We start from the raw sequence: 27,655 nt of genomic DNA, 5'->3' as shown, positions 1-27,655 counted from the left end.
ATGAAAATGCTACACTGAAGTTTTGCATAGTCTGTCTCATTACTTATACCATCTGTGATAAAGTAGCCAGTGAACTAGATCTGATGGAGGCGGAAGAAATTCTTTTCAAGGTTGAGTGGAGTCCATGGGCAATGTCAGTGGTCCCAGTAGCCAAGAAGAATGTGTCTGTAAGGATCTGCGGTGATTTTAAGGTCACCATCAACATAGTACTGACCAAGATAGAGGATATCTTCACAACCTTTTTGGAGGAAAGCACTACAGCAAAGTGGACTTAGCTGAGGCCTACCTACAGATGGAGAAAAAAGAAGAGTCCAATGTGTTTCTCATCATAAACATTCACAATGGGAATTACCACTATAATAGACTTAATTTTGGATTACTATCTGCACGTGTACTCTGTCAGAAAGCTATGGACCAGGTGCTACAAGACTGCCCAGACACTCAGTGTTACCTGGATGTTATCATTGTTGCTACTAAAATTGAAAAAGAACACCTCCAAAATCTCAAGACAGTGTTAAGAAGATTAGAAGATTATGGTCTCAGAGCACAATACAAGGAGTGTGAATTCATTAAATCAAGCATCAGTTACTGTGGTCACACTATTGGTGCACAAGGATTACACAAGTGTGCTAAGAAAATTCAAGCAGTGCTAGATGCCCCAAGGTCAAAGGACATGTCACAGTAGCAGTTTTTTTTTAGGATTTGTCAATTACTGGAACAGGTTTTTTTCAAACCCAATCTCAGAAGGAGTTTGCAGGACAAACAGTTGAGATGAATTGAGGACTCTTCAAACAAGGAGGTTTGATGTTCCACTCCTGGACAAGCCGTCCTGCGGTGGACTACAGAGATGATCTAAAGCAGGTACTCCAATAGATTAAGGACAGAACTGGATCACTCTGCTACACAGTGGAGATTGCTTCTGATAGCATCTGGAGATGACACATGGATCAGTTGAGAATAGCAGAGGCAATTGTTAGAGAAGAAAGGTGCTCAGAGCTATCAGAACCACTTCCTCTATCCTAGAGTCAATCCCTGCAACCACCAAGGAGGGGGGCTCAGAACCTGAGATGGTTTCACAGCAACAAGTCTCACCTGCCAAGCAGAGTGACCCCCCCAACCCCAATCTCCCCCGTCAAAAAAAAAGTATGAAATCCTCTACAGTGATTAAATCTTTATGCCTGAATGGGACAATTTAAAACTTACTATGCTGTGGATATCAGCAAAATAGTTGTATTGCATAGTATATTGGGTATATAATTGAGATGCATCATATATTGAGTTGGAGTTTTTAGCTAAGCGGGGTAGTGTTGTGTATCTAATATTTCAGTAATATTTGTGTAATATTGTAAATATATTGTTGATTAAGCATCCTTTGATAGTTACATAATGCATTGCAGGGTATATGTAACAGTACGGAAATGGCATACTTGCACATCTCACTTAAAGTAAACACGAAGCTAGATTTGCATTTCAGACCCTCATCTTTTCCTTTCAATTAGTTTAATCTTTTGGAATTACAAAACATAACAGAGACCATATAGTGTGTTGAGCCTGCTTCATCATTCAGTGAGGTCATGGCTGATTTGATTGTCATCAGCTTCTCTCTTCCTGCTTGCATCCTGTAAGCCTCTATGGGCCAAGACCTGCCTTTCTCAGCCTGAGAGAATAAATCAGCCTTCATAGCTCTCTTACTTCAAGAGCTCTTCAAAGAGAAGATAGCCTTACACATCGGTGTTTGAAACCAACAACCCCTTATTGTGAAGACAAGAGACTCTGCAGATGTTGGAAACCCAGAGTAAAACACAAAATACTGGTGGAACTCAACAGGCCAGGCAGCATCTATTGAAAGAATAGGCAGGCAATGATTTGGGCTAAGACCTTCATTGGGCAACATCTATGAAAAAGAATAAAAAGTTGACATTTTCGGCCGAGACTTTTCATCAGGTGTGTGGGAAGAAACTGGGGCACCTGAAGGGAACCCAGTCAGTCATGGGGAGAACGTACAAACTCCTTACAGTGGCAGAAAGCAAACCCTGACCTTATGCTAACCACCACACTACCTTGCCTCCCCTGTCTCTGAGCATTTAAGAGAGAAGGTGCTGGAGTGGAGAACCTGAGAATAATTTTGGCAATGCTATTCCTCACAGAGAACTTTTCTGTTGCTCCAGCAAATATCCCAACAACAGTACAGGCCAAACAGCATGGCAGCCCAAATACCCTTAATGCCCCTGCCCTTTCTCAATCTATCGGCGTGTTACCCCACCCTCTTTAATCTCAACTGAAATGGAGTAAAAGTGAGGGAGAGAGCATGTCCCCATAAAGCATGAGTGTGTGGTACTCTGCCCTTTTCTACTTCCCTGTGCTCAGCTACCACTATTTTCCAGCATATAAAATAAACAAGAGGCCAACTAGGCAGTAGTAATGGCACTCTGTGATTGAAAATCGCTGCTGTATGTGCTTATTTTATACGATCCAATGTTTCAGAGTGTGCAAGGCACTTCTATAAGGTCCCAGTCTCATCTAGCATTCCATTCAAGCAATCAATTTGCCAAACAATTCAATCCCATAGCACTTAGGATAAACAAGCCATTACATTTCTAGGACACAGACCTTAAATAATGTTTAAATGATGCTGTATAAAACTGTAGGAAACATAATGTCACTGGCTTGAATCCAATTGTTGTGCTTCATTATTTCCACACTCTTCACTCCAAGCTTCAACACCATTGTCTGTGATTTGAGTGCTTTAATTGTATTTAGTGAAGGTACACGCAGACTGTGACAGTAACTGCAGCTGCCTGGAGGCTACGTAGGCGCTGGATAACTACAAAATTGAGCAGGAGTGACACATGGGTTCAAGAGAGCTGTTAGTGTGTAGCATTTGGACAAATAACACTCAGAAAATATTGTTTTGTGAATGTTGACACAAGAGATGCAGTTAACAATAACCGTTTACTGTATGTTAATTAGATGTCATCCAGGGCGTGGTGAATTTTACGATTAATATTGCCTTATATTAGCACAGAACATCCCTTTACTGTGCATTTATAAAACAATATAATTAAAGCAGGCTAGTCAGGAGAAAACTCAATTCAGAAAAAGCATTTACTCACCCAACAGATGATGGAAATCTTTATCAATCTGCTCTGATAAACTGTAGATTTAAACAACTTTCAAATGGGGAGATTTTTGTTTGACTTGAGGTATTAAGGCACGACAACGGGGGGAAGGCAGATAAATGCAGTACAGGTCACCCACTGTTGATTCAGAGCACGACGAGGGATGAATACCCTTCTCTTCATAATTTTATTCTTACCTTTTCTGTAGGTAGAACACATGCTGGGTTCTGGATATAAGAGTGTCTCCCTCTCCCTCTCTCTCCCCCCCCCCACCTCTCTCTCTCTCAATCACTCACTCTCTATCTCTCTCTCTCCACACACATTTCCCAGCTGTTTGATCTAGACTCCTGTCACCCCCTAAGCTATTCGATCATGTTCCCCTCACAAATCATGAAGGTAGAACACGTGCTGGGTTGTGGATATGAATGTTAATTTGTTCATTTCTCTCTCTCTCTCACACTCTCTCTCTCTCTCTGTCTCTCTCTTTCTCTCTGTCCCTGTTTCTCTCTCTCTCTCCCTCCCTCCCCCTCCTCCTTCTTCTCTCCTCCACTCTCTTCTATGTCTGTCTGTATCTCTCTCTCTCTCTCTCTCTCTCTCTCTCTCTCTCTCTCTCTCTGTGAACAAGCATTGAATAAAAAAAGTCAGCTTCAGCTGGTTCTTTGTTGGGCTTACTCATCTTTTTGTATGCATGATTGAGTGTAGATCTAGTCAGCATCTGGGACGTCAAATACAACAGCAAAGTGCCTGGTGGACTATTCACTTAAATACATATTACCCATTATTTTGGATAAAAGATCAAATCTCATCAAGTGGATCACCACTAGAAAGATGCTTTATGGTCAGCCAATATACACTCAGTGGCCGCTTTATTAGGTACCCCTATACACCTGCTCATTAATGCAAATGTCTAACCAGCCAATCGTGTGGCAGCAATTCAATACTTAAAAGTACGTAGACGTGGTCAAGAGGTTCAGTTGTTGTTCAGACTAAACATCAGAAAGGGTAGGAATGTGATCTAAGTGACTTTGACTATGGAATGATTGTTGGTGCCAGATGGGGTGGTTTGAGTATCTCACAGAAACTGCTGATTGCCTGGTGTTTTCATGCACAACAGTCAATAGAGTTTACAAAAAACAAAAAGACATCTAGTGAGCAGCAATTCCATGGACAAAAGCACCTAGTTAATGAGAGAGATCAAAAGAGAATGGCCAGGCTGGTTCAAGCTGACAAGAAGGTGACCATAACTCATACAACCACACATTATGACAGTCGTGTGCAGAAGGGTATCTCTGAATGCTCAACACGTCAAACCTTGAAGTAGATGGGCATCAGCAGCAGTCGACCATCTTGTGGGCACTCCGCTAGGTATAGGAGGTACCTAATAAACTGACCACTGACTGTAGATCTACCAGGATCAGTCATAATCCTACAGTATGACGGACAGTCAGCCAGTTATATCGATCTACAATCTATCTAACAGTGTACTCAGGTTACTCACTATCATTCTTCCTGTTGTTTATCTGGTTAGTGATCTGTTCCTGAAATTCGGCAAGCGACTCCTCGATGGTTTCTGTTCTGTGGGCCGACAGTGAGAATCGACGCTTAAACTTCTTCATTTTATTTATTCCTTCTTCCAATCTATGCGGCTGCAAAAAAAAACAAAGAAACTGTGTCAGCTGAAGCAACCCTTCCCCACAACCAGAATAAGAATGAGCAGTAGACCATGTGGCCCGATAAACCTAATTCTTTTATTAGTTTCACTAAGAATACTTCTTCAGGCATATGGTGTGTTGGCCTTCATTAGTTGGGGAATTGAGATCAAGAGCCAGTGAGGTAATATTGCAGCTCTATAAAACTCTTCTCAGACCATATTTGGAATATTGTGCTCAGTTCTGATTGCCTCATTATAGGAAGGATGTGGAAGCTATTCGTTAGTCCTGACGAAAGGTCTCAGCCTGAAATGTCAACTGTACCTCTTCCTAGAGATGCTGCCTGGCCTGCTGCGTTCACCAGCAACTTTGATGTACATGGCTTATACAGGGGGTTGAGCTTTAACGTGTTGGAGGAAAGTATAGGCAGGATGTCAGAGGCAAGCAATAAGTGCATGGAACATGCTGCCATGAGTGGTTGTAGAGGCAGAGACATGTTTTTTCTCTTTGGAGAGAAGGAGGATGAGAGGTGATTTGATAGAAGTGTGTAAGATGATAAGTGGCATAGATAGAGTGGACAGTCTTTTCCCCAGGTTGGAAATGGCTAAAACAAGAAGCCAGAGTGGTAAATGCATGGAATATTAGGTACTTTAGGGACATTTAAGAGACTCTTAGATAGGAACATGGATGGAAGAAAAATAGAGGGCTATATGGAAGGAAAAGATTAGGTTGCTCTTGTAGTAGCTTGCCAGTGAAACATCATGGGCAAACTGGCCTGTACTGGACTGTACTGTTCAAAGTTTTGTTCTCTATACAAAGATATATCGGTCTATGTTACTTTCTCTCTCCTTACAAGATGGTTCTCATTCTTAATATCGACCTTGATGGCAAGTTTTTCCATTCTGATGACACAGATGACAGGACCAAAACTTTACACAGTGTTCCAGACGTTTTGGTATCAAAGTCTTTTGTTACTCTTACAATGCTAACACCATTTTTAATTGAGGCAACCAGGTTATTTGATTTCCTGATTGCTTAGTTTATTAACCATTTGCGACACTGGAAGACAAACCTCGAAATTCTTTTGAATGTCAATGCTTAACGAGCTTTTATCATTGAAAAGTATACTGCATTTCTAGTTTTTCTAACAAAATGTAGTCGTGATTTGTTCTTGCAAAGAAGAAGGTGCAGGAAATGAAACGGCCTGACTGAAGTATACAAAAACACAAGAACACTAGAAAATAAAAGCAGGAATAAGCCACCTGACCCCTCAAGCCTTCCCCGTCGTTCACTATGATTATGGCTTACCTGCCCCAAATAGGGCTGCACAGTAGGATAGTGGTTAGTACAACACATTACAGTGCAAGCTACAGTATTGGGTTCGATTCCCATCGTTCTTTATAAGGAGTTTGTTCATTTGCCCCATGACCACATAGGTCTCCTCCAGGTGCTCTAGTTTCTCCCTCATTTCAAGGACATACAGTTAGGTTTGGTAAGTTTTGGACAAACTATGCATAGTTACACTTGTGAGCTGCCCAGCACGATCCTCGCTGATTTGATTTGATGCAAACGACACATTTTACTATATATTTCAATGTCCATCTGAGAAATAATACTAATCTTTAATCTTTCTCTTTATCTTTACCACAAACCTCAACTCCTCTTCTTTGCCAATTGCCCAAAGCCCTCCACTTCCTTATCTTCAAGAATTTATCTACTTTCTCTTTAAATACATCTAACGATTTGGATTCCACAACCAGCCAAGGGATAGAATTCCAGACAGTCACCACGCTCTACAAAAAGCAATATCTATACACCTCCATTGGAGATGGCCCAGTCCATCATGGGCAAAGCCCGCCCAACCATTGGACACATCTACATGAAGTGCTGTCGCAGGAAAGCAGCATCCATCATCAGAGACCCCCACCACCCAGGACACACTCCTGTTGATAGACGACTTCCTTTAGGTGAGTGTACTCTGCTGGGTCAATCATTGGCTCACTACTCCTGTCAGGAACCATAGCGAAGTCTTAATCCAAACGCAAAGCTGCAAGTACAAGTTTAGCCTGGAGCGATAACTTTAATAATAAACAATGGGGGTGGGAGCTGATACTCAACAGAACAAGGTAACAGAAGGCTGGGAGCAACTGGTTGAGATTAGCTGGTTCGAATGAGTGAACAAGGATAGTGGATGAGAGCTGGGTTTAAATAGGCTGCAGGTGATGAGTTGGAAACGAGTAGCAGGTGGGTGGATACTGGGAGGTACCTGCCTGTGCAGACCTGACGGGCATAGGTTAAAGATCTGGTTGATAGACTGTAAGACAAAGAACAGGAATAAAAGCAGAAAATACTGGAAATTTTACTGGCCAGGCTGCACCTGTGGATGAAAGAACAAGGTTAGCTATTCAGACTTATGACCAATGCTGCAACTGTGCATTGGTGGAGATGTGAGTGATTGATTATAATTGTAGATGGGATCAATCAAACGGTCTGTTACATACCGTATGGTGTACAGCTCTTGAGACCCCATATTCCATAGAAAGTTGCTGCTATGTGCAGATGAGCAGAAACTGTCAAATACTTATAATATACATTTACTCACTCATTATTCTCTTCCAGAACATTCTGTCATATAAGCATCAAAGGCATGACAAAGGCATGACAACGTAGACCAGAAGAATGGTGTCTCATCAGAGGTGTCAACCTTTAAATTAAGTGAGGATATTGCTTCCCTCTCTGGAAACCTTTACAGGAGGGTAGATAATTGTTAGTATTTAAAGGGGAAGCTAGAAATTTCTTTAAAAGATCAGGGGAAAGGATTTGAGGACTGAAAACTCAGCCACATTGAGTGGAGGGGCAGGCTCGAAGGGCCGGGTAACCTAATCCTGCTCCTTTCTTAAACACAGTCCTGATGAAGGACCTCAGCCTCAAATATAAACTGTTTATTACTCTCTCTCTGGGTGCTGCCTGACCTGCTGAGTTCCTCCAGCATTCTGTGCAGGTTACCCTGCTCCTATCTGCTTCCCTGCTCTCCAGTGCTTCATGAAGATACGCCACCTGAAGCAAAGTCACGAGGTCCCACGATGAGCATCAGTCCCTCGAGCTGCAACTCCCGAATAGATGATCTAGTTATTCGTCACGTTGCTGCTTGGAAGGGAGTTTGCTGTGTTCAGCTTGGTTGCCATATTTCCCTGTATTATATTAGTGACCAAAAGAGTTCATCCACTTTTGAACATCCTGAGGTTCAAGTTTATTGTCATTCAACGGTATACATGTACACCGCCAAATGAAACAAAGTTCCGCCAGACCAAGTGGAACAACGCAGTACGTATAACTCACACACAACACCTACAGTGGTAATACCACAAATAAATTAACAGCTAGTAACGTATTTTCCAGAAAATTGATGTTTGGCTTTAGCATGCATTTGCGACACAAGTTAGGAAGTACATAGTGTAACGCCACTGGTGCTTCATAAGTGATGAGACCTGGGTAGTGGCAGGGAGTTCAGTACTTTCACAGCCTGAAGAAAGAAGCTGTTCCCCATCCTAACAGCCCTTGGCCTAATGCTGCCTTCAGCCTAATGGTAAGGGATTAAAGAGATTGTGGGATGGATTGGAAGGATCATTAACAATGTTAAGGGCTCTGTGTACCCAGCGCTCCTGATAAATATTTTGGATGGGTGGAAGAGAGGCCCCGACGATCCTCACAACAGATCCCAAGGTCATGAAAGCTTCCTTTCTTTAAACAGGGACATTCTTGTTCTCTGTTACACCCTGGCAACACAAAGGAGAGGGAGTGTAAATCAGCAACTTCCGGATCACAGCTGCTGGTAAAAGGTTTTGATTTACAATTATGTGCTTTCATAGCCGGAGTATCAGACCATTAGCATGTGACCTTGGCAAAGTTTAACACTGTCTAAAACATCGACACAATCACAACATTTGTTACTGATTTGAAAAAGAGAAGTGAGGGCACTGTATCACAAGGTATTTAAAGGAATTTATTTCCAGGAAAGTGGGAGAATGAGGGGAGATTTAATGGAGGAACAGTATTCAAAGCTGTGAGGGATGGATAGGGTAAATGCAAATAGGCTTTTTCCACTGAGGTTGGGTGAGACTAGAGCTAGAGGTCATAAGTTAAGGGTGAAAGGGTAAAAATATTTAAGGGGGATCTGAGGGAAAACATAGTCACTCAGAAGGTGGTACAAGTGTGGAGTGGGCTGTCAGCAGAAGTGGTGGATATGGGTTTGACTGCAACTTTTAAGAGAAGTTTGGTTAAGTACATGGATGGCAGAGGTATGGAGGGGTATGGTCCGGGTGCAGGTTGATGTGACTTGGTAAAATAACATTTTGGCACAGACTAAATGGACCCAAAAGGCTTGTTTCAGAGCTGTAGTACTCTATAACCATGCTCTATAAAGAGACAATTCACATGACATTACTTCAAGAAGCAACAATGTTTAGCAAAATACAAAAAGACTTGGATTTCTATTGTGCTTTTCCTATCTTCTTTAAGGCATCCCAAAGCATTGTTAAGCCATTTAGGCATAATCGCTGTTGAAATAAGATAACCAATTTGAACACAGCATGCTCCCACAAGCAACAGTTCAACAATACCTGTACGATCTACTTTTGCACTATTATTGCGCATAAGTATTGGCAAAGCATCAGGGTTAGCTTCCCCCAATTTTCTTCAAAGTAGTGCCATTACCCAGCTGAAAGAGCATACGGAGTCTCGGTTTAGCATCTTATCTGAATGACGTAACCTCCAGTAATATGGCATACCCAGGAGTGAAAGCTATGATTTCTTAACTCATCACCATCATAGAAAAAAAAGTCCCAAGTTCTGGACACCAAACCCAAAAGAATGGAGAGATTGAAAGGAGTGAATTGATTGAAGGATGATTTGAAGAACAGAAGGAAGGTTTTGAAGAACTGAAGGAAAGCCGAAATCCTTAAAGAAGGGCTAAAATTTTTTTTTAAATGCTGGAAACACTCAAATGGTCAGACCACATCTGTGAAAAGAGAAACAAAGTTACCATTTCATTTCAGAATCGGAATCAGAATCAGGTTTAATATCACTGGCATCTATCGTGAAATGTGTTGTATTGCAGCAGTGGTACAATACTAAACATAAAATACCATGAATTACCATTATAAATATGCACGTAAAATTAAATTAAATAATTAGTGCAAAAAGAGAGCCAAAAACTAGACAGGTGGTGTTCACAGGTTGGTTCATTGTCCGTTCAGAAATCCGATGGAGAGGTAGAAGCTGTTCCTAAAACACTGAGTGTGTGGCTTTCAGTACCTGTGCCTGCTCTCTGATAGTAGTTCAGGATGATGAGGGTTGTTAATAATGGAAGCCACCTTTTTTAAGGCAAAGCCTTTGAAGATCTGAGACCTTCTATCAGCATTTTCTGCTTTCATTTCCTATTTCCAGCATCTGCAGTTATGGTGGAAGTTCCACAGCCTCTAAGACTGAAGGCAAGGCCACCAATAATATGGAAGAAAGAAGGGATAGGAGGAATTCTGTGAGCTTGTGTGAGTTCTGGAAATAGGGTAGCATGGCGCTATTTGAGGCCTCATGATGCTGTTGGGAATTCCGTATTTAGCTAATATTTGAGTAATCTTGTATATATATTGGTTGGTTAAGCATTATTGTCATTTAAATATTTCATTACAAATTATATGTATAAATGTGTGAATTGCATATGTCATCCTGCTACCAACGTGCACACGCGCACCTCGCTTAAAGTGAACATGAAGTTAGACCCGTAGTCCCAGACTCCCGTGTCTTTCTTTGAATTAGTTTAATGTTTTGAAGTTACAAAACGTAACAGATGCTATGAGCATAAGCTGGGGAAACTGACATTGCAACACGAGGGAACAATAATGGGAGATGCTTAGTGTTCCATTGAGAGGACACAAGGAAGTTCTGCCAATGACATCACACCTCTGTTAAGACAGCCTGTCAGTGAACAACTTACAGTTATTCAAGTTCAAGTTTATTGTCATCTGACGGTACGTATATACAACCAAACAAGAGAACATTCCTCCAGAACACATATCCCTGAATCACCCACAGTGCATAAAACAAAATATGACCACAAGCAAGTTAATAAAATATAATTCAAGATACTTGTACTATGCAGCAGGGGTAAGATGTAAACAATTCAGTATTCTACTGACAAGACCTCGGGGGTGGCAGGGCATTCATTAGTCCCACAGCCTGAGGGAAGAAGCTCAAGTTATTTCACAAAGTAAAGATGTTCCAAGGTCTGATGGATGGTGCTGTTTTTCTCTACTCCTACACATTCTTACATTTCATATTGCAGGAGTCCCTAATGGAGATTGTAGACCATAGAACTTAGAACATTACAACAGAGTGCAGGCCCTTCAGCCCACAATTTTAACCTACTCCAAGTTCAATCTAACCCTTCCCTCCTACGTAGCCCTCCATTGTTCAATATCAAATCTTGCAAAACGCACCAAATGCACCTGTGGAGGAGGAGAAGATGGTGGGACGCAGCAAACGCGGCCTCTCCAGTGAATGATATCTGTAATCTGTCAAGTAGGGGACCGTCTACAATTCTGATTTGATGGAAACAGATGTGGGAGTACGGAGGAACATCTGGAGAAACTTCTGAAAATCCCGCTTCGCTGCCGCTGCTACTGTGTGGTAACCGGAATCTCCGGAGCAGAAGGCCCCGAATCCTTGGGTTTGCTTGTTTTGGCGGCCGGGGCTAGGTCGAAGGCGCTCGGCAGAGGATGGCGCTCGGGAGGCTGTATCGGAGGGGCTGGTCAGAGGCTCGAAGTTTTCGGACAGACGGACTCGGTGTCTGCTGTGGTCGGCTGCTTCCAAGGCATCGGCAGTTGTCAATGCCTTGGAGGTTTATGGCAGGGAGCTTCTCTCTTTTGCCGCCTGCTATCGGGGACTCGGGAGTCGATCAGGACTTGAGACTTTTTTTTACCATGCCCATGGTCTGTTCTTTATCAAATTATGGTATTGTTTTGCACTGCTGTAACTATATGTTATAATTATGTGGTTCTGTCAGTTGTTAGTCTTTGGTTTGTCCTGTTTTCTGTGATATCACTCTGGAGGAACATTGTATCATTTCTTAATGCATGTATGCATTTCTAAATGACAATAAAAGAGGACTGAGTGTTCTCATAATCTAAAAAGAAGAATGGAGTAGTCTAAAAAATGTAGGTAAAATATGTAAAACATGTAGATGAAAACATAAAAAAGAGAAAATCTGCAGATACTGAAAATACAAGCTACACACACAGAATGCTGGAGGAACTCAGCAGGCCAGGCAACATCTATGGAAAAGAGTAAACAGCCAACGTTTCGGGACGAGGGCCCTCAGCAGGACTTTTTTTCTGCTGAAGGGTCTCAGCCCAAAATGTCGACTGTACTTTTTTTTCCATCTATGCTGCCTGGCCTGCTGAATTCCTCCAGAATTTTGAGTGTGTTGCTTAGATGAGAACATAGCAGGGATTAGAAATAGCTCAGCCTTGGGAGGTCATCACCTTTTAAAATGATTCTGCAGAAGGGAGAGGTCATATCCAATAGCAATTAATTTGCTCGTATCAACAACACTAGTTTTCAGAATCAGTTAATATACGGCAGAATTATAGTAAAATAACATTTGTGGATGAATTCTGGTTTCTCTGGACCTGGTATTTCATAGGTAACAATTTTCTCATCAGTCAGTTTTCTTGCATCTTCATGTTGAATACAGCACGGGATCGGGAACTGTTGTGGTTGCCATGGGTTTTAGTGGTCAGTGGGAGAGCGAGGAAGAGACAGAGCTATCATTTGTCTGACAGGAGCGAGATCAAACAGCCACCACTGATTTCATTAAAAGCAAAGAAAGGGCACTTTGCAGCACTGTTAGCAGAATCCATTGGCAGGAAATATTTTTTGCATCCTCGAAACATCTGTTGGATGCTAGAAGAGGCTTTGATCGCCTGAACGAAAAGCCAGCGCAGGTTAGTGAGGAGAATCCACTTGAAATGCTAGCCTGCACTTCTCTTTTCTGAAGCTGATCATATATTCTCAACAACTTTATTTTCATTTCAGAGCAACTTTGGTCTGTATGATTTATCCCACTTTTTGATTCTATTCTCTGAACTCTGGGTGTTGAAATCCATTGGCATCAGTTTATCAGAGAATCTGTCTTAGGGCCAGCACATATAGTGTAAGACCAAACACAGCATGTCATCTAAACCTTTGCCAAAACAGATGTAGATGCACAGTGGAGAGTATCCTTACTGGTTGCATCATGGCCTGGTATGGAAACAACAATGCCCAGGAACATAAAAGTCTACTTACTGTAAAGTGATGGATGCAGCCACAGCCATCACAGGCAAAGCCCTCCTCACCAATGAGTACATTTACGTCGATCACTGTCACAAGAAAGCAACAGCCACCATCCAGGCCATGGTCTCTTCTCTCTATTATCATCCGGCAGGAGGTACAAGAGCCTTAGGTCCCACACCACTAGGTTCAGGGACAGTTATTACACTACAACTATCAGGATCCTGAACCGGTGTGGATAACTTCACACTCACCTCAACTCTGAACTGATTCCACAACCTACAGATGTACTTTCAAGGGCTCCACAATTCATGTTCTCAGTATTATTTATTTTTTATTTGTACAATTTGACTTCTTTTAACCACTGGCTGTTTCTCAGTCTTTGTTCATCTATAGTTTTTCATAAATTCTAATGTATTTCTTTATTTTCCTGCAAATACCTGCAAGAAAATGAATCTAAAGGTAGTATATGTACTTTGACAATAAACTTACTTTAACGTTGACTTCCTTCAGTCTGTCTATCCCTCTCTCATTCCTCTATTAAGGTTATCTTTAAAAGCTAATTTTGATTTTTTCTTTTATTTCCCATCCTGAACTCTTCCCAACATCCTTTGTTTGGTAATGCACCCTCAAGGTGCTGCTTCAGTTACAATTGCTGATAGCCTTTCTGAACCAGCGCAACAGGAATGCAGAGTATTCTAGAGAGTCACAAAAGATACAAGGAAAGGAATTGTCGGAGTTTTTCAGTCACAACATCGACAGTTCCTTTTCTGCCGCAGATGCAGCTTGACCTGCTAGGTTTCTCCAGGAGATTGGTTGTTGCTCTCCAGTCTGCAGAAGGAAGTCAGTGGGCCAAGAGGGAAAAAAGGAATTGTTGACTTCTGATTTGTAACCCTGCATCTTGACTGGTGCAGGGTTTCGACTCGAAAAGCTGATAGTTCCTTTCGTCCTACAAATGCTGCCCAACCCGGAGTTCCTTCAGCAGATAATTTGTTGCGGAGAGAACATTCTGTCCTTCAAGTCGGCTTTAGCATTCTCATATCATAAGTGTTCAGTCAGTACCTTAACTTCAGCCATGCACACTGGCTCACTGGGACAGAGTTCCAGATTTCTTCTACTGCTTGTATGAAATGGCTTCTGGCATTCCAGCTTTAGTTTTAAGGCTTTTTTAAAAGGCATTTGTGGATTATGAGCATGCTTGCAAGGTGTTCTCACAATCTTATTGCCATTCCTAGCTACCTTAAAGGTCTTCCCGCAATACCGCTGGGTGGAGAATTTCTGGATTTAGACAAGGAAGGTCTGACATTGTATTTTCCAGTCAGGATGGCGTGAGTTACTGAGGAAAAAATTACACATCCTACTGCTCCCATATTACCTTATCCCGAGTTGCTTCAGGTCATGAATTTTGGGGATATTGTCAATATAGTGTCCATTTCTTCCACAGTGTATTCCAGTTCAATGCCAGCTTTAGTAAGCAGAAACTCCTGCGACAGAATTCTTGATGTCACTGTCCTTGAAGGAAGCAAGTTGACATTCCACCTTATGCAAAACTGACTGCAAATTCTCAGCTGAGTGAGTTTATGTTTTGGGTCCCTTTTTATTTCTAAATAAGGAGGTGACTGGCATCATAATTGAAAGTACGAACATTTGAGGGAAAGTTGCTCTGAGATGGGTGTTGAATTACCCCAATGGAAAATAATAATTCAACTGCCTTCTTTAATCCCAGATAGATTCCTGGCCAGCAACAGGAAGTTGGTAGCCCAGTGTCTGCAAGTTAGAAAAGTCAGGGCTAAGGACTGGAGGCCTGGAGGCCTAAAGGCCTAGAGGCCTAGAGGCAGCCTGTTCTGGGGCTGGGGGCCTGTCTGAGTGTGAGAGTGGATGGGTGGGAAAGGAGCCCACTTTACTATTGTCTTATTTTGTTGTTATTGCTGCTTGTATTGTTCTGCTGAACATTGTTGGCGTGCTATGTCAGTAACAGAATGTGTGGTGACATTTTTGCAGCTGGCCCCCAGCACGTCTTGGGTGTTAAGACAAACAAAGCATTTCACTGTATGCTTCGATGTACATGTGATAAATAAATCTGAATCTGAATCCCCTCTCCAGATGTTACCAGTATAAAAGGAGATTTCAGTAGAAAAGGGGATATAAAAGGAGGAGGAGGAGAAGATGGCGGCGCGAAACAGCGCATGTGGCTGCTCCGGAATGGTACCTGTATTCCTTAAGTAGGGCACCATGCACAATTCTGATTTGATGGAGACAGATGTGAGAGCGCAGAGGAACATCTGGAGAAATTTCTGAAATGCCTGCTTCGCTGCCACTGGTACTGTGTGGTCCGGATTCTGCGGAGGAGTAGGCCTCTGAGTCCTTGGCTTTGCTAGTTTTGGCGGCTGGGATGAGGTCGAAGACGCTCGGCAGAGGATGACGCTCGGGAGGCTGTATCGGAGGGGCTGGTCGGAGGCTTGAAGTTTTCAGACGGACTCAGTCAGCTGTGGTCGGGTGTTTCCAATGCATTGGCAGTTGTCAGTTGTTGGTGCCTGGAGGTTTATGGCAGGTGAGTTTCTCCCTTTTTGCCGCCTGCTATCGGGGACTATAGGAGTCGATCGGGACTGGAGACTTTTTTTTTACCATGCCCATGGTCTGTTCTTTATCAAATTATGATATTGTTCGGCACTGCTATAACTATATGTTATAATTATGTGGTTTTTTCAGTGTTAGTCTTTGGTTTGTCCTGTTTTTGTGTGATATCACTCTGGAGGAACATTGAATCTTTTCTTAATGCATGTACACATTTCTAAATGACAATAAACGAGGACTGAGTGTCCTCATAATCTAATCAAATCTGAAGTTTGCTGCGAAAGGGTCAAGAAGGAAGCCCATGACATTCTCCAGGGGAAATCCCCGAGGTCGCACTGCCTGACGGTGACCTGGCACTAAACTTACCGATACTATGAATCAGTGCCTTTGGCATCAGCCAACAGCTAATTTGAAGCTTAACCATAAGGAGAGGTTGGATGAACTTGGAATGCAACCTCTGGAGTGATGGAGTTGGAGGAGAGATTTGATAATAGTTTATAAAATTATCAGTGACATAGATAGGGCAGTCAGATTCAAAGTACATTTATTATTAAAGTATGTATGCATTATATAAACCCGAGATTCATCTTCCCACAGAGAGCCACAAAGTAAATCATGGATCCGCTTCAAAGATAAATATCCACTCACCCCAACGCAAAAAAAAAACAAATCGCACAAATGGGGAAAAAACAAACAAAAAACACGGAATACAAAACACTAACCCACAAAGTCAACATCAAAAGAGTCCAGAGGTATTCAGTTCAATTCATTTCAGTTTAGACCAGTGCTGTGTCATTCATTTTCTGCAGGCCACCTTGATCAAAATAGTACAAATTAGCAACAACAAAAGGAACGACCAGAAACCAGAAACACATCGTAACGTGAACTAAAGAGTGCAATCCAAAAATCACGTCAATTAAACCTTGCCCAAGTCCCAAGACTCAGGCACCATTTTCCGACAGCATCGATGGGGAGAGGGACCATTCAAACACAGGGACTTTCCTCCAAGAAGCAGCAAGCGAGAGGGAGAGAGAGAGAGCGAGAGACTATCAAATGCAGACACCTTCTTCCGGCAGCAGAGAGCAAGAGGCTGGTAGACAGCACTGAACACCCACTTGTCTCTGCTCTCGCCTCAATGATTTCAATCTTTCATGTCGCATTAATCGGCAAGATCAGCAAGAAATGGAGTTGATCATGAACTCACACCCTGTCTCCAGGTTTCTTAGCCTTGAGGCCACATGCTTCGCTCGAAGCCTCACTGAACACCCTCGAAGACAGCAAAGAGCCAGATAGCTCAATCATCCCAAAAATACGACATCAAAATATAGACCCGAGGCTCCAACAGTAGCAGAACCACATTTGAAAGAAAAGGAAGATGTAAAAGAAGTGAAAGAAGTAGTTTTGTGAACCATCTGAAGAATGTTGGCCTTGGTCGCGTTGTTCTCTGGCACCATCTTTTTCCAGAAGCCAAAGTGATTGACCATGCACTTCACTACATTATATTCCATCTGCTACTTCTTTGCCATTCCTCCAATCTATCTAATTCCTTCTGCAGGCACCCTGATTCATTAACACTATCTGCCCCTCCACCTATTTTCATACGTCAGCAAACCTGTTCACAAAGCCATCAATTCCTCCATCCAAATCACTCATATACAACGTGAAGAGAAGCTGTCCCAACACCAACTCCTGCAGCACACCAAAAGTCACTGGCAGCCAAAAGACCTCTTTTAATGCCACTCTTTACCTCCTGCCAGTCAGCCAATCTTCTTCTATCCATGTTAGTTCCTTTCCTGTAATGTTATGGGCTCTTACCTTGTTAAGCAGCCTCGTGTGCAGCACCTTGTCAAAGGCCTTCTGAAAATCCAAAGAAACAACATTCATTGAGTCTCCTTTGACTATCTTGCCTGTTATTTCCTCAAAGATTTCCAACAGATTTGTCAGGCAAGATGTCCCCTTTAGAAAACCATGCTGACTTTGGCCTATATTATCATATGCCTCCAAGAAGCCTGATACATTATCCTTACTAATAGACTCCGATATCTTTCCAAACACCAAAGTCAGGCTAAAAGGTCTATCATTTCCTTTCTTCTTCCTCCTTCCCTTCTTAAAGAGCAGAGTGACATTTGCAATTTTCCAGTCCTCAGGAATCATTCCCAAATCCAGTGATTCTTGAAGGATCATTACTATTGCCTTCATAATCTCCTCAGCAACCTCTGTCAGAATCCTGGGGTGTAGTCCATGTGGTCCAGGTGACTTATCTACCTTCAGGCTTTTCAGCTTCCCAAACACCTTCTCCCTAGTAATAGCAACCACACTCACTTCTGCCCCCTGACACTCACACATTTCTGGCATTCTGCTAGCGTTGTCTACAGTGAAGAATGAGGCAAAATACTTATGAAGTTCCTCTGGCATTTTTTTGTGCCCCATTACTACCTCTCCATTCTCATTTTACAATGGTCTAATATCCATTCTCTCCTTTCTTTTATTCTTTATAATTATGAAGAAACACTTTTTATTCTCTTTTATATTAATGGCTAGATTACTTTCATACTTTATTTTTTCTCTCTTTATGGATTTTTTAGTTGCCTTCTGTTGGTTTTAAAAAGCTTCTCAATCCTTCACCTTCCAATAATTGTTACTGTATTATAGGCCCTGAAAAGGGAAGTCAAAGACAGCATAAAAGCAAAAGAGATTTCTCTTTCCAGCCACAATGCCTCGTCACTCCTTTAGAATAATTTTTCATCTTTGGGGTGTATCTTTCCTGCACCTTCTGAATCTCCTCCATAAACACCAGCCAATGTTGTTTCGCCGTCATTCCTGCTAGTGTTCCCTTCCAATCAACTTTGGTCAGCTCCTCTCTCAAGCTTCTGTAATTCCCTTTACTCCACTGTAAAACTGATACATTTGATTTTATCTTCTCCTTCTCAAACGGCAGGATGAATTCTATCTTACTATGATCACCGCCTCCAAAGGGTTCTTTTACCTTAAACTTCCTAATCAAACCTGGTTCATTGCAGAACACCCAGTCCAGAATTGCCATTTCCCTAATGGGTTCAACCACAAGCTGCTCTAAAGAGCTATTTCATAGACAATCTACAAATTCCCTCCCTTGGGATCCAGCACCAACCAAATGTTTCCAATCTACCTGTATATTAAAATCCCTCGGATTATCGCAGTATTGTCCTTTTTACTTGCTTTTTCTATCTCCTTTTGTAACTTGGTGCCCATATCCTTCAAAGGTCAAAGTAAATGCATTGTCAAAGTACACATATGTCACCATATACAATCTTGACATTCATTTTCTGGCAGGCATTTTCAATAAATCCATAATAGAATAATAACCATAATAGAATCAATTAAAGGCCACATCAGCTTTGGTGTTCAACCAGTGTGCAAAAGACAACAAATTCTGCAAATACAAAAAGAAAGAAATAATAATAATAAATAAATAAGCAATGAAGATCGAGACCATGAGATGAAGAGTCCTTGAAAGTGAGTCCATAGGTTGTGGGAACATTTCAATGATAAGGCAAGTGAAGTTATCCCCTTTGGTTCAAGAGCCCGATGGTTGAGGGCTAATAACTGTTCCTGAACCTGGTGGTATGAGTCCTGATACTCCTGTACCTTCTTCTGAATGGTAGCATTGAGAAGAGAGCATGAGGTTTGCTGATGATGGATGCTGCTTTCCTGTGACAATACTTTGTGTAATTGTGCTCAATTGTAGGGAGGGCTTTGCCCATGATGGACTGGGCCATGTCCACTACTTTTCAGGATTGCCCTTTCAATAGCATTGGTGCTTCCATACCACTACACATCTATAGAGGTTTGTCTGAGTTTTTAATGTCATGCCAAATTTTCGCAAACTCCTAAGGAAGTACTTTCACCATAATTGCTCTTTCATGCTGTGCCCAGGACAGGTCCTCCAAAATGATATCACCGAGGAAATTAAAGTTGCTGACCCCCTTCATCTCTAATCCTCTGATGAGGACTGGCTCGTAGACCTCTAATTTCCTCCTCCTGAAGTCAATAATAAGCTCCTTGCTAACATTGAGTGACAGGTTGTTGTTATGGCACCACTTGACCAGATCTTCCATCTCCTTCCTGTATGCTGATCTGTCACCACCGTTGATTCAACCTACGGCAGTGGTGTTGTCAGCATAATTGAATATGGCATTGGAGCTGTGCTTAGCCTCACAGTCATAAGTGTAAAGCGAGCAGAGCAGGAGGCTAAGCACACAGAGTTCTGGTGCATCAGTGCTGATGCAGAATGGAGATTGTGGAGGAGATGTTGCCAACCGAACTGACTGGGGTCTGCAAGTGAGGAAATCAAAGATCCAATTGCACAAGGAGGTATTGAGGCCAAGGTTTTGACACTAATTGATTTGTTTTGAGAGGATAATGGTATTGAATGCTGAGTTAAAGTCAATAAGGAGCATCCTGATACATGCATCTTTGCTGTCCATACGTTCTTGGATTGAGTGAAGAGCCAGTGAGATGGCATCTGCTGTGAACCTGTTGCTCCAGTAGGCAAATCGGAGTGGATCCAAGTCGCTTCTCAGGCAGGGGTTGATGTGTTTCATCACCAACCTCTCACAACATTTCATCACAGTGGATTTAAGTGCTACTGGACGATAGCCATTGAAGCAGGTTACCACGTTCTCGTTTGGCACTGCTATAAGTCAAGACTGTTTGAAGCAGGTAGGTACTTCGGACTGCTAAAGAGTCAGAATCAGAATCACGTTTATTATCGCTGGCATGTGTCATGAAATTTGTTAACTTTACAGCAGCAGTTCAATACAATACATAATATAGAAGATTAAATAAATAAATTACAGAATATGTATATTGGATATTAAAAATCATGCAAAAACAGAAATAAGATATATATTGAAAAAGTGAGGTGGTGTTCATGGGTTCAATGTCCCTTTAGGAATCAGGTGGCAGAGGGGAAGAAGCTGCTCCTAAATCACTGACTGTGTGCCTTCAGGCTTCTGTACCTCCTACCTGATGGTATCAATGAGAAAAAGGCACGCCCTGGGTGCTGGGGGTCCTTAATAATGGACACTGCTCCTTGAAGATGTCCTGGGTACTTTGTAGGCTAGTACCCAAGATGGAGCTGACTAAATTGACAACCCTCTGCAGCTTCCTTCGATCATGTGCAGTTGCCCCCACCCCCATACCAGACAGTGATTCAGCCTGTCAGAATGCTCTCCATAGTACATCTGTAGAAGTTTTTGAGTGCTCTTGTTGACATACCAAATCTCTTCAAACTCCTAATGAAGTATAGTCATGGCCTTGCCTTCTTTATAGCTGCATCGCTATGTTGGGACTAGGTTAGCTCCTCGGAGATCTTGACACCCAGGAACTTGAAACTGTTCACTCTCTCCACTTCTGATCCCTCTATGAGGATTGGTATGTGTTCCTTTGTCTTACCCTTCCTGAAGTCCACAATCAGCTCTTTCATCTTACTGATGCTGCGTGCAAGGTTGTTGCTGTGACACCACTCAACTAGTTGGTATATCTCACTCGTGTACACCCTCTCGTCTCTATCTGAGATTCCACCACCAAATTTATAGATGGTATTTGAGCTGTTTCTAGCCAGACAGTCATGGGTATATAGAGAGTAGAGCAGTGGGCTAAGCACACACCCCTGAGGTGCAACAATGTTGATCATCAGCAAGGAGGAGATATTATCACCAATCAGCACAGATTGTGGTCTTCCAATTGCAGAGGGAGTTACAGCGGCCCAGGTTCTGTAACTTATCAATCAGGATTGTGGGAATGATGGTGTTAAATGCTGAGCTATAGTTGATGAACAGCAACCTGAAATAGGTGTTTGTATCGTCCAGGTGATGGAAGGCCACTTGAAGAGCCATTGAGATTGTGTCTGCCATTGACCTATTGTCGCAATAGCGAAATTGCAATGGGCCCAGGTCCTAGCTGAGGCAGAAATTCAGTCTAGTCATGACCAACCTCTCAAAGCATTTCATCGCTGTAGATATGAGTGCTTCTGGTCGATAGTCATTAAGGCAGCTCACATTATTCTTCCCAGGTATATAATTGAAGCAAGAGGTTTAATATCTCAGCGAACACTCCAGCCAGTCGATCAGTACAGTACTTGGCCAGATACCCCATCTGGGCCAGATGCTTTTCGTGGATTCACCCTCCTGAAGGCTGCTCACTCATTGGCCTCACAGGATCATCAGGGGCTGTGGGAGTTCGTGTTAGTTCCTCCATGTTTTGATGGTCAAAGCGAGCATAGAAGGCACTGAGCTCATCTGGACCACCCAGTTGTCACCCATGTCGCTTAATTTAACTTTATAAGAGGTGATAGCATTCAAGCCCTGCCACATCTATCGAGCATTCTTTGTTGATTCAAGTTTAATCCAGAATTGCCACTCCACCCGTGAAATGGCTTTCCAGAGATCGAACTTGGACCTCTGGTAACTTTCTTGGTCACCAGACTTGAATGTCTCTGATCTGGCCCTCAGCAGATTGCAGAACTCATGGTTCATCCAAGGCCTCTTGTTGGAGAATACTCTGAATGATTTTCTGGGTACACACTCACCTAGAGCTGTTTTAACGAAGTCCATGACAACCACAGTGTATGCATTCAGATCTGCAGACGAGTTCTTCAACACGGTCCAGTCTAGTGACTCACAGCAATCCGCTGGCCGCTCCTCTGCCTCCTGCAACCTCTTCTTTGTTATCATAACCTCTGGAGCTTTGCTATTTAGCCTCTGCCCATATATAGGTGGGAGAAGGACAGCCAAGTGATCGGATTTACCAAAATGTGGTAAATGCAGTCCTAGCTGCTGTTCGGAGGCCTGTATACAACTCCCAGAAGGGTCTTTGTACCCTTGCGGTTTCTTAACTCTTCCCACTAGGATTCTATATCTTCTGATCCTATGTCACCTCTTTCCAAGGACTTAATTTCATTTTTTACCAATAGAGCCTGCCCCCCTCTACCTACCTGCCTGTGCTTTCAACACAATATGAATCCCTGGATGTTAAGCTCTCATCTATGAACTTCTTTCAACCGCTGACTCAGCGATGGCCACAACATCATACCCTCCAATCTCTAACTGCACCACAAGATCATTTACCTTATTCCATTTACTGCATGCCTTCAAATGTAATACCTTCAAGTCCTGTGTTCATCACCCTTTTTGATTTTGTCCCCCATTATATGTTAACTCATCCCACTGATTGCAATTTTGCCCTATAATCTACCTATCCTTCCTCACAGCCTCACAACACGTGATATCTAGTTGTACACCAACTGCCCCACCCTTGGTTCTGTTGCTCTGGTTCCCATCCTCCTGTCAAACTAGTTTAAACCCTCCCCAACAGCTCTAACAAACCTGCCCACAAGTCTATTGCTTCTCCTGGAGTTCAGGTGTAAGCTGAACATTTTGTACAGGTCATACCTACCCGAGAGGATATCCCAATTAATCCAAAAATCTGAAACCCTATCCCCTGCACCAATTCCATAGTTACGCATTCCTCTGCCAAATCATCCTATTCTTACCCTCAATGGCATATGGCTCACACAGCAAACCAGAGATTACTTTTCAGCTTGCTGCCTAACTCCCTAAATCCTCTCTTCAGGACCTCCTCCCTTTTCCTACCTATATCATTAGTACCAATATTTCCATGACTTCTGGCTGTTCACTCCCCCCCTTTAGAATGCCATGGACCTGATCCAAGACATCCCAGATCCTAGCACCTGGGAAGCAACATACCATCTGGGTATCTCCTTCACATCCACAGAATCAGCTTTCTGCTCCTCCAATTATGAAACCCCTATCACCACTGCACTCCTCTTCCCCTTTCCCTCCGAGCCACAGAGCCAGACTCAGTGCCTGAGACCTGGTCACTGCAGCTTCCCCCTGGTAGATAGTCCTCCCCCAACAGTATCCAAAGCGGTATACTTATTATTGTGGTGAATGGTCACAGGAGTACTTTGCATTGGCTGCTATCCCCTTTGACTCTCCTGACAGTCACCCAGGTACCTGCCTCTTGCAACTTAAGAGTGACTGCCTCCCTATAGCTCCTACCTATCACCTCCTCATTTTCCTGTACGAGCTGAAGGTCATCCAGCTGCAGCTCCAGTTCCTTAACACAGTCTCTAGAGAGCAGCAGTTTGATGCATTTCATACAGATATAGTTATCAGGCACGTGGCCAAGTGGTCGAGGCATTGGACTAGTGACCTGAAGGTCGTGAGTTCGAGCCCCAGCCGAGGGAATGTGTTGTGTCCTTGAGCAAGGCACTTAATCACACATTGCTCTGCGATGATACTGGTGCCAAGCTGTATGGGTCCTAATGCCCTTCCCTTGGACAACATTGCATGGAGAGGGGAGACTTTCAGCATGGGCAACTGCTGGTCTTCCATACAACCTTGCCCAGGCCTGCGCCCTGGAGAGTGAAGACTTTCCAGGCACAGATCCATGGTCTTGCAAGACTAACAGATGCCTTAAAGGTTATCAGGGAAACTGAAGGTCTCCCAAATTTCACACATCCCACACAAGGAACATACCACTACCTCCTGATCAATTTGCAATGCACTAACTATGAAATAATACCAAAGAAATGTAGTAGAACTTACTTACTTACTGAGAACCTCTGCCCAAGCCTGTTGAGCCAAAGCCAGACCACTCTAACACTGGCCCACTCCAACAAAGGCCACTTCACTTACACCTCCTTTCTTTTTATTGGCTCCGTGCTGACTTCAGCCAAAAGGAAGCTGAAAAGTCCCAAGATCTTGTAAAACAGCATGCTATGCTTTCAAAGAATGACTTCACGTGCTGATTTCAGTCCATCAAAATTTTTTATTGCATCATTTTAAAGTGTGCATTTCCTCAGCTCTGATTTTTCTTTGGTTAAATTATCTTTGCTTTCTAAAATTTGCAAAACACTTTCAAGCACACATCTTTGACTTCCCAGACATATTGTGCTTCAGCACATTGTGAATTAGCTTCCCTCTCACATTCTTCGTCTGTCCTGATGGAATCTTTTGCACATTGATGAATGAGGTTACATAGAAACAGTTAGCAATGCCAAATTTAACTTTAGAAAATCTCAGTGCTTTTGTTATTTTTGGGCTGTCTTTTGTATAAAACAGTTGTCATGTCAACCCATATAATATTGATCTGTCTAACTCCAATCTGGACTGTACATAACTTCAGACTATGTACTTAGTCCAATCTCCCTGTTTGGCTCATTTGCCTTAAGACTACTGTACTGTGTGTGTTATCAACCCTTCTGACTCCTTCCGTTCAGCTCATGAACCAGCCAGCTAAACCCTAATCACTACAGTTTGCAACACTATGAACACTTTGCACTAAAATTGATATTTTTTGTTCCAATTGAGTTTCCGTGTAAAACACAAGAGTGTAATTTATGTTTTCCTTCTGAATATTTCCTATATTATACCATGTGCCTGTGATGCTGTTGCAAGTAATTTTTTCATTGCACCTGTGCACACGTGTACTCCTGCATACGACAATAAATGTCTGAGGGGAGGCACGATACATTTTTTAAGAAAATAAAGTCATTGAAAAGTACAGCACTGAAACAGGCTCTTCGGCCCATCTAGTCCATGCCAAAAACTATTTAAACTGTCTACTCCCAAAGATCTGCACCGAGACCATAGCCCTCCATATCCCTACTATCCATGTGTCCATCTGAACTTCTCTTAAATGTTGAAACAGAGCTCCCATGGGTCACTTGTGCTGGCAGCTCATTCCACACCATCACAACTCTTTGAGTAAAAAAAAGTTTCCCTCATGTTTCCCTTAAACTTCTCACCTTTCACCTTTAACCTATGATCTCCGGCTGTAGGCCAACCTCAGTGGAAAAAGCTGCTTTCATTTACCCTATCTATACCCCTCATAATTTTGTCTACCTCTATCAAATGTCCTCTCAATCTTCTACATTCTAAAGAATACTGTCTTAACCTATTTAATCTTTGCTGTAGGTAGATGACCAAAACTGCGCACGATACTCCAAATTAAGCCTCACCAGCGTCTTATACAACTTCAACATAACATCCCATCTTCTGTACTCGATATATTGATTTATGAAGGCCAGTATGCCAAAAGCTTTCTTTACGACCCTATCAATTTGTGATGCCATTTTCAACAAATTATGTACCTGTATTCCCAGATCCCCTTGTTCTACCACACTCCTCAGTGCCCTACTGTTCACTGTGTAGGTCCTACCCTGGTTGGCCCTACTGAAGTCTAAAACATTGCACTTGTCTGCATTAAATTCCATCTGCAATTTTTCAGCCTGTTTTTCCAGCTGATGCAGACCCCTTTGCAAGCCATGATAGCCTTCCCCACTGTCCACTAAACCCCCAGTCTTGGTGTCATCTGCAAACTTGCAGATAATGAAAAAGGTTTCCATTGTTTCAATTGGTGAGGGAGACTAGAAGTCCAAGGTGACACTTAAATGGCATGGATGCCGGTGGGATACAGCTGCCCAAGTTGTTACTCCACTGAATCAAAATTGCAGATACACTCTGAAAGGGAAAGGAAGGAACCAAAACTGGTGAGATGAGGTGGGAGCAGTAGAGCCCAGCAGTTGATGGGGAAGGTTGGGAACTGATAGGCGACTGAGTTGGTGATGTGGTCAGAGGTTACCATAAAAGTGTGATTGTGTGTTTGATGATTGGGAGTAGCAGTAAGTGTGGAAGGGATCTCAGAGTTGGAGTACACAGATCAGGAAGATAGATACTTTATTTATCCCAAAGGGAATTGCAGCATCACAGTAGCATTACAAGTGCACAGATATAAATATTAGAAGAGAAGTAGAAAGAATTTTTTAAAAGTTACCTCGAACAGTCTAACAGGAGGAGGTCATCATATCCCTAGATATAGGTTGACTCACTATAGAGCCTAATGGCCGAGGGTAAGAATGACCTCATATAACGCTCTTTGGAGCGGCACTGTTGTCTTAGTCTATTACTAAAAGTGCTCCTCTGTTCAGCCAAGGTGGCATGCAGAGTGTGAGAAATATTGTCCAGAATTGCCAAGATTTTCCATAGGGTCCTTTGTTTTATCACAGCCACCGGTGTGTCCAGTTTGGCTCTTATAACAGAGCCAAACTTTCTAATCAGTTTATTGAGCCTGTCAGCATCACTCATTGTTGATGCCATTGCTCCAGCACACCACTGTATAGAAAATTGAACTGGCGACGACAGACTGGTAGAGCATGTGAAGGAGAGGCCTGCATACTCCAAAGGACCTCAGTCTCCTCAGGAAGTAGAGGTGACTCTGGCCCTTCTTGTATACAGCCTCTGCGTTGGTCCTCCACTCAAGTCTATCATCCAGGTGTGCCCCCAGGTACTTGCAGGTCCTCACCATCAGTAGTAACATGGCTGAAGGTGTAGGTGATGGTGAGGGTTTGGTTGGTTCTGCTTTCCCTGCATTGGGGAAAAGAATGAATACTAGGCTAGACCTCAGGTTCACGGCTGTGGAACTAAGATCAAATTTGCCTCCAAAGTGTCCAGCAGTGGGAAGCCACACCAGATCATGGTCTAGGTGTCCCTGTAGTGATCCAAAGAAGCTCTGCATGGGGACTGACACAGTCACATGCCATGTTGACATGGAAACTGTGTAGACATTCTTGGTATGAAGTCCTCTACTGAAATTCAAGTATGACTTGGAAAAAGCCATCATATCATGGACTCATTACATGATACAGTAAATACAATAAAACACCTTCCCCAGCTGAATTTCTGGATGTCCAAGTTTAAGATGACTGCTGATATATCCAAAAAATTAAGGAGAGATTTTTCCCAAAGAATGTAAGTGAAGTGGAACTCTTGTGCTTCCTGCATTACCTGTTCCACACTGATCCTGGCAACATCTGCATTACCTGTTCCACACAGACCCCCAACACCTACATTACCTGTTCCACACTGATCCCAACAACCTCTGCATTACCTGTACCACACTGATCCCAAAACACATGCA

The 27,655-nt window shown here is 42.7% G+C and overlaps 1 protein-coding gene across 5 annotated transcripts in view; it reads right to left on the bottom strand.

The window, feature by feature from the left end:
• Nucleotides 1-27,655, bottom strand: part of LOC134355464 (cyclin-dependent kinase 18-like) — a 128,939-nt gene that overhangs the window by 75,749 nt on the left and 25,535 nt on the right. For 3 of the 5 annotated variants that reach the window (XM_063065390.1, XM_063065387.1, XM_063065388.1), the window contains exon 2: nt 4,618-4,765. In XM_063065390.1, the coding sequence (XP_062921460.1) occupies nt 4,618-4,735 (118 nt within the window). In that variant the 5' untranslated portion in view covers nt 4,736-4,765. Of the gene's footprint in view, nt 1-4,617; nt 4,766-8,421; nt 8,497-27,655 lie in introns of those variants that run through there. The other 2 variants (XM_063065392.1, XM_063065391.1) reach the window with 2 other exon arrangements.

This window comes from Mobula hypostoma, chromosome 13 (genome assembly GCF_963921235.1).
Source record: "Mobula hypostoma chromosome 13, sMobHyp1.1, whole genome shotgun sequence".
In the NCBI taxonomy this organism is placed as follows: Eukaryota; Metazoa; Chordata; class Chondrichthyes; order Myliobatiformes; family Myliobatidae; genus Mobula; species Mobula hypostoma.
The sequence above is the reverse complement of the archived record's forward strand: the minus strand, read 5'-3'. Positions and strand labels throughout refer to the sequence as shown.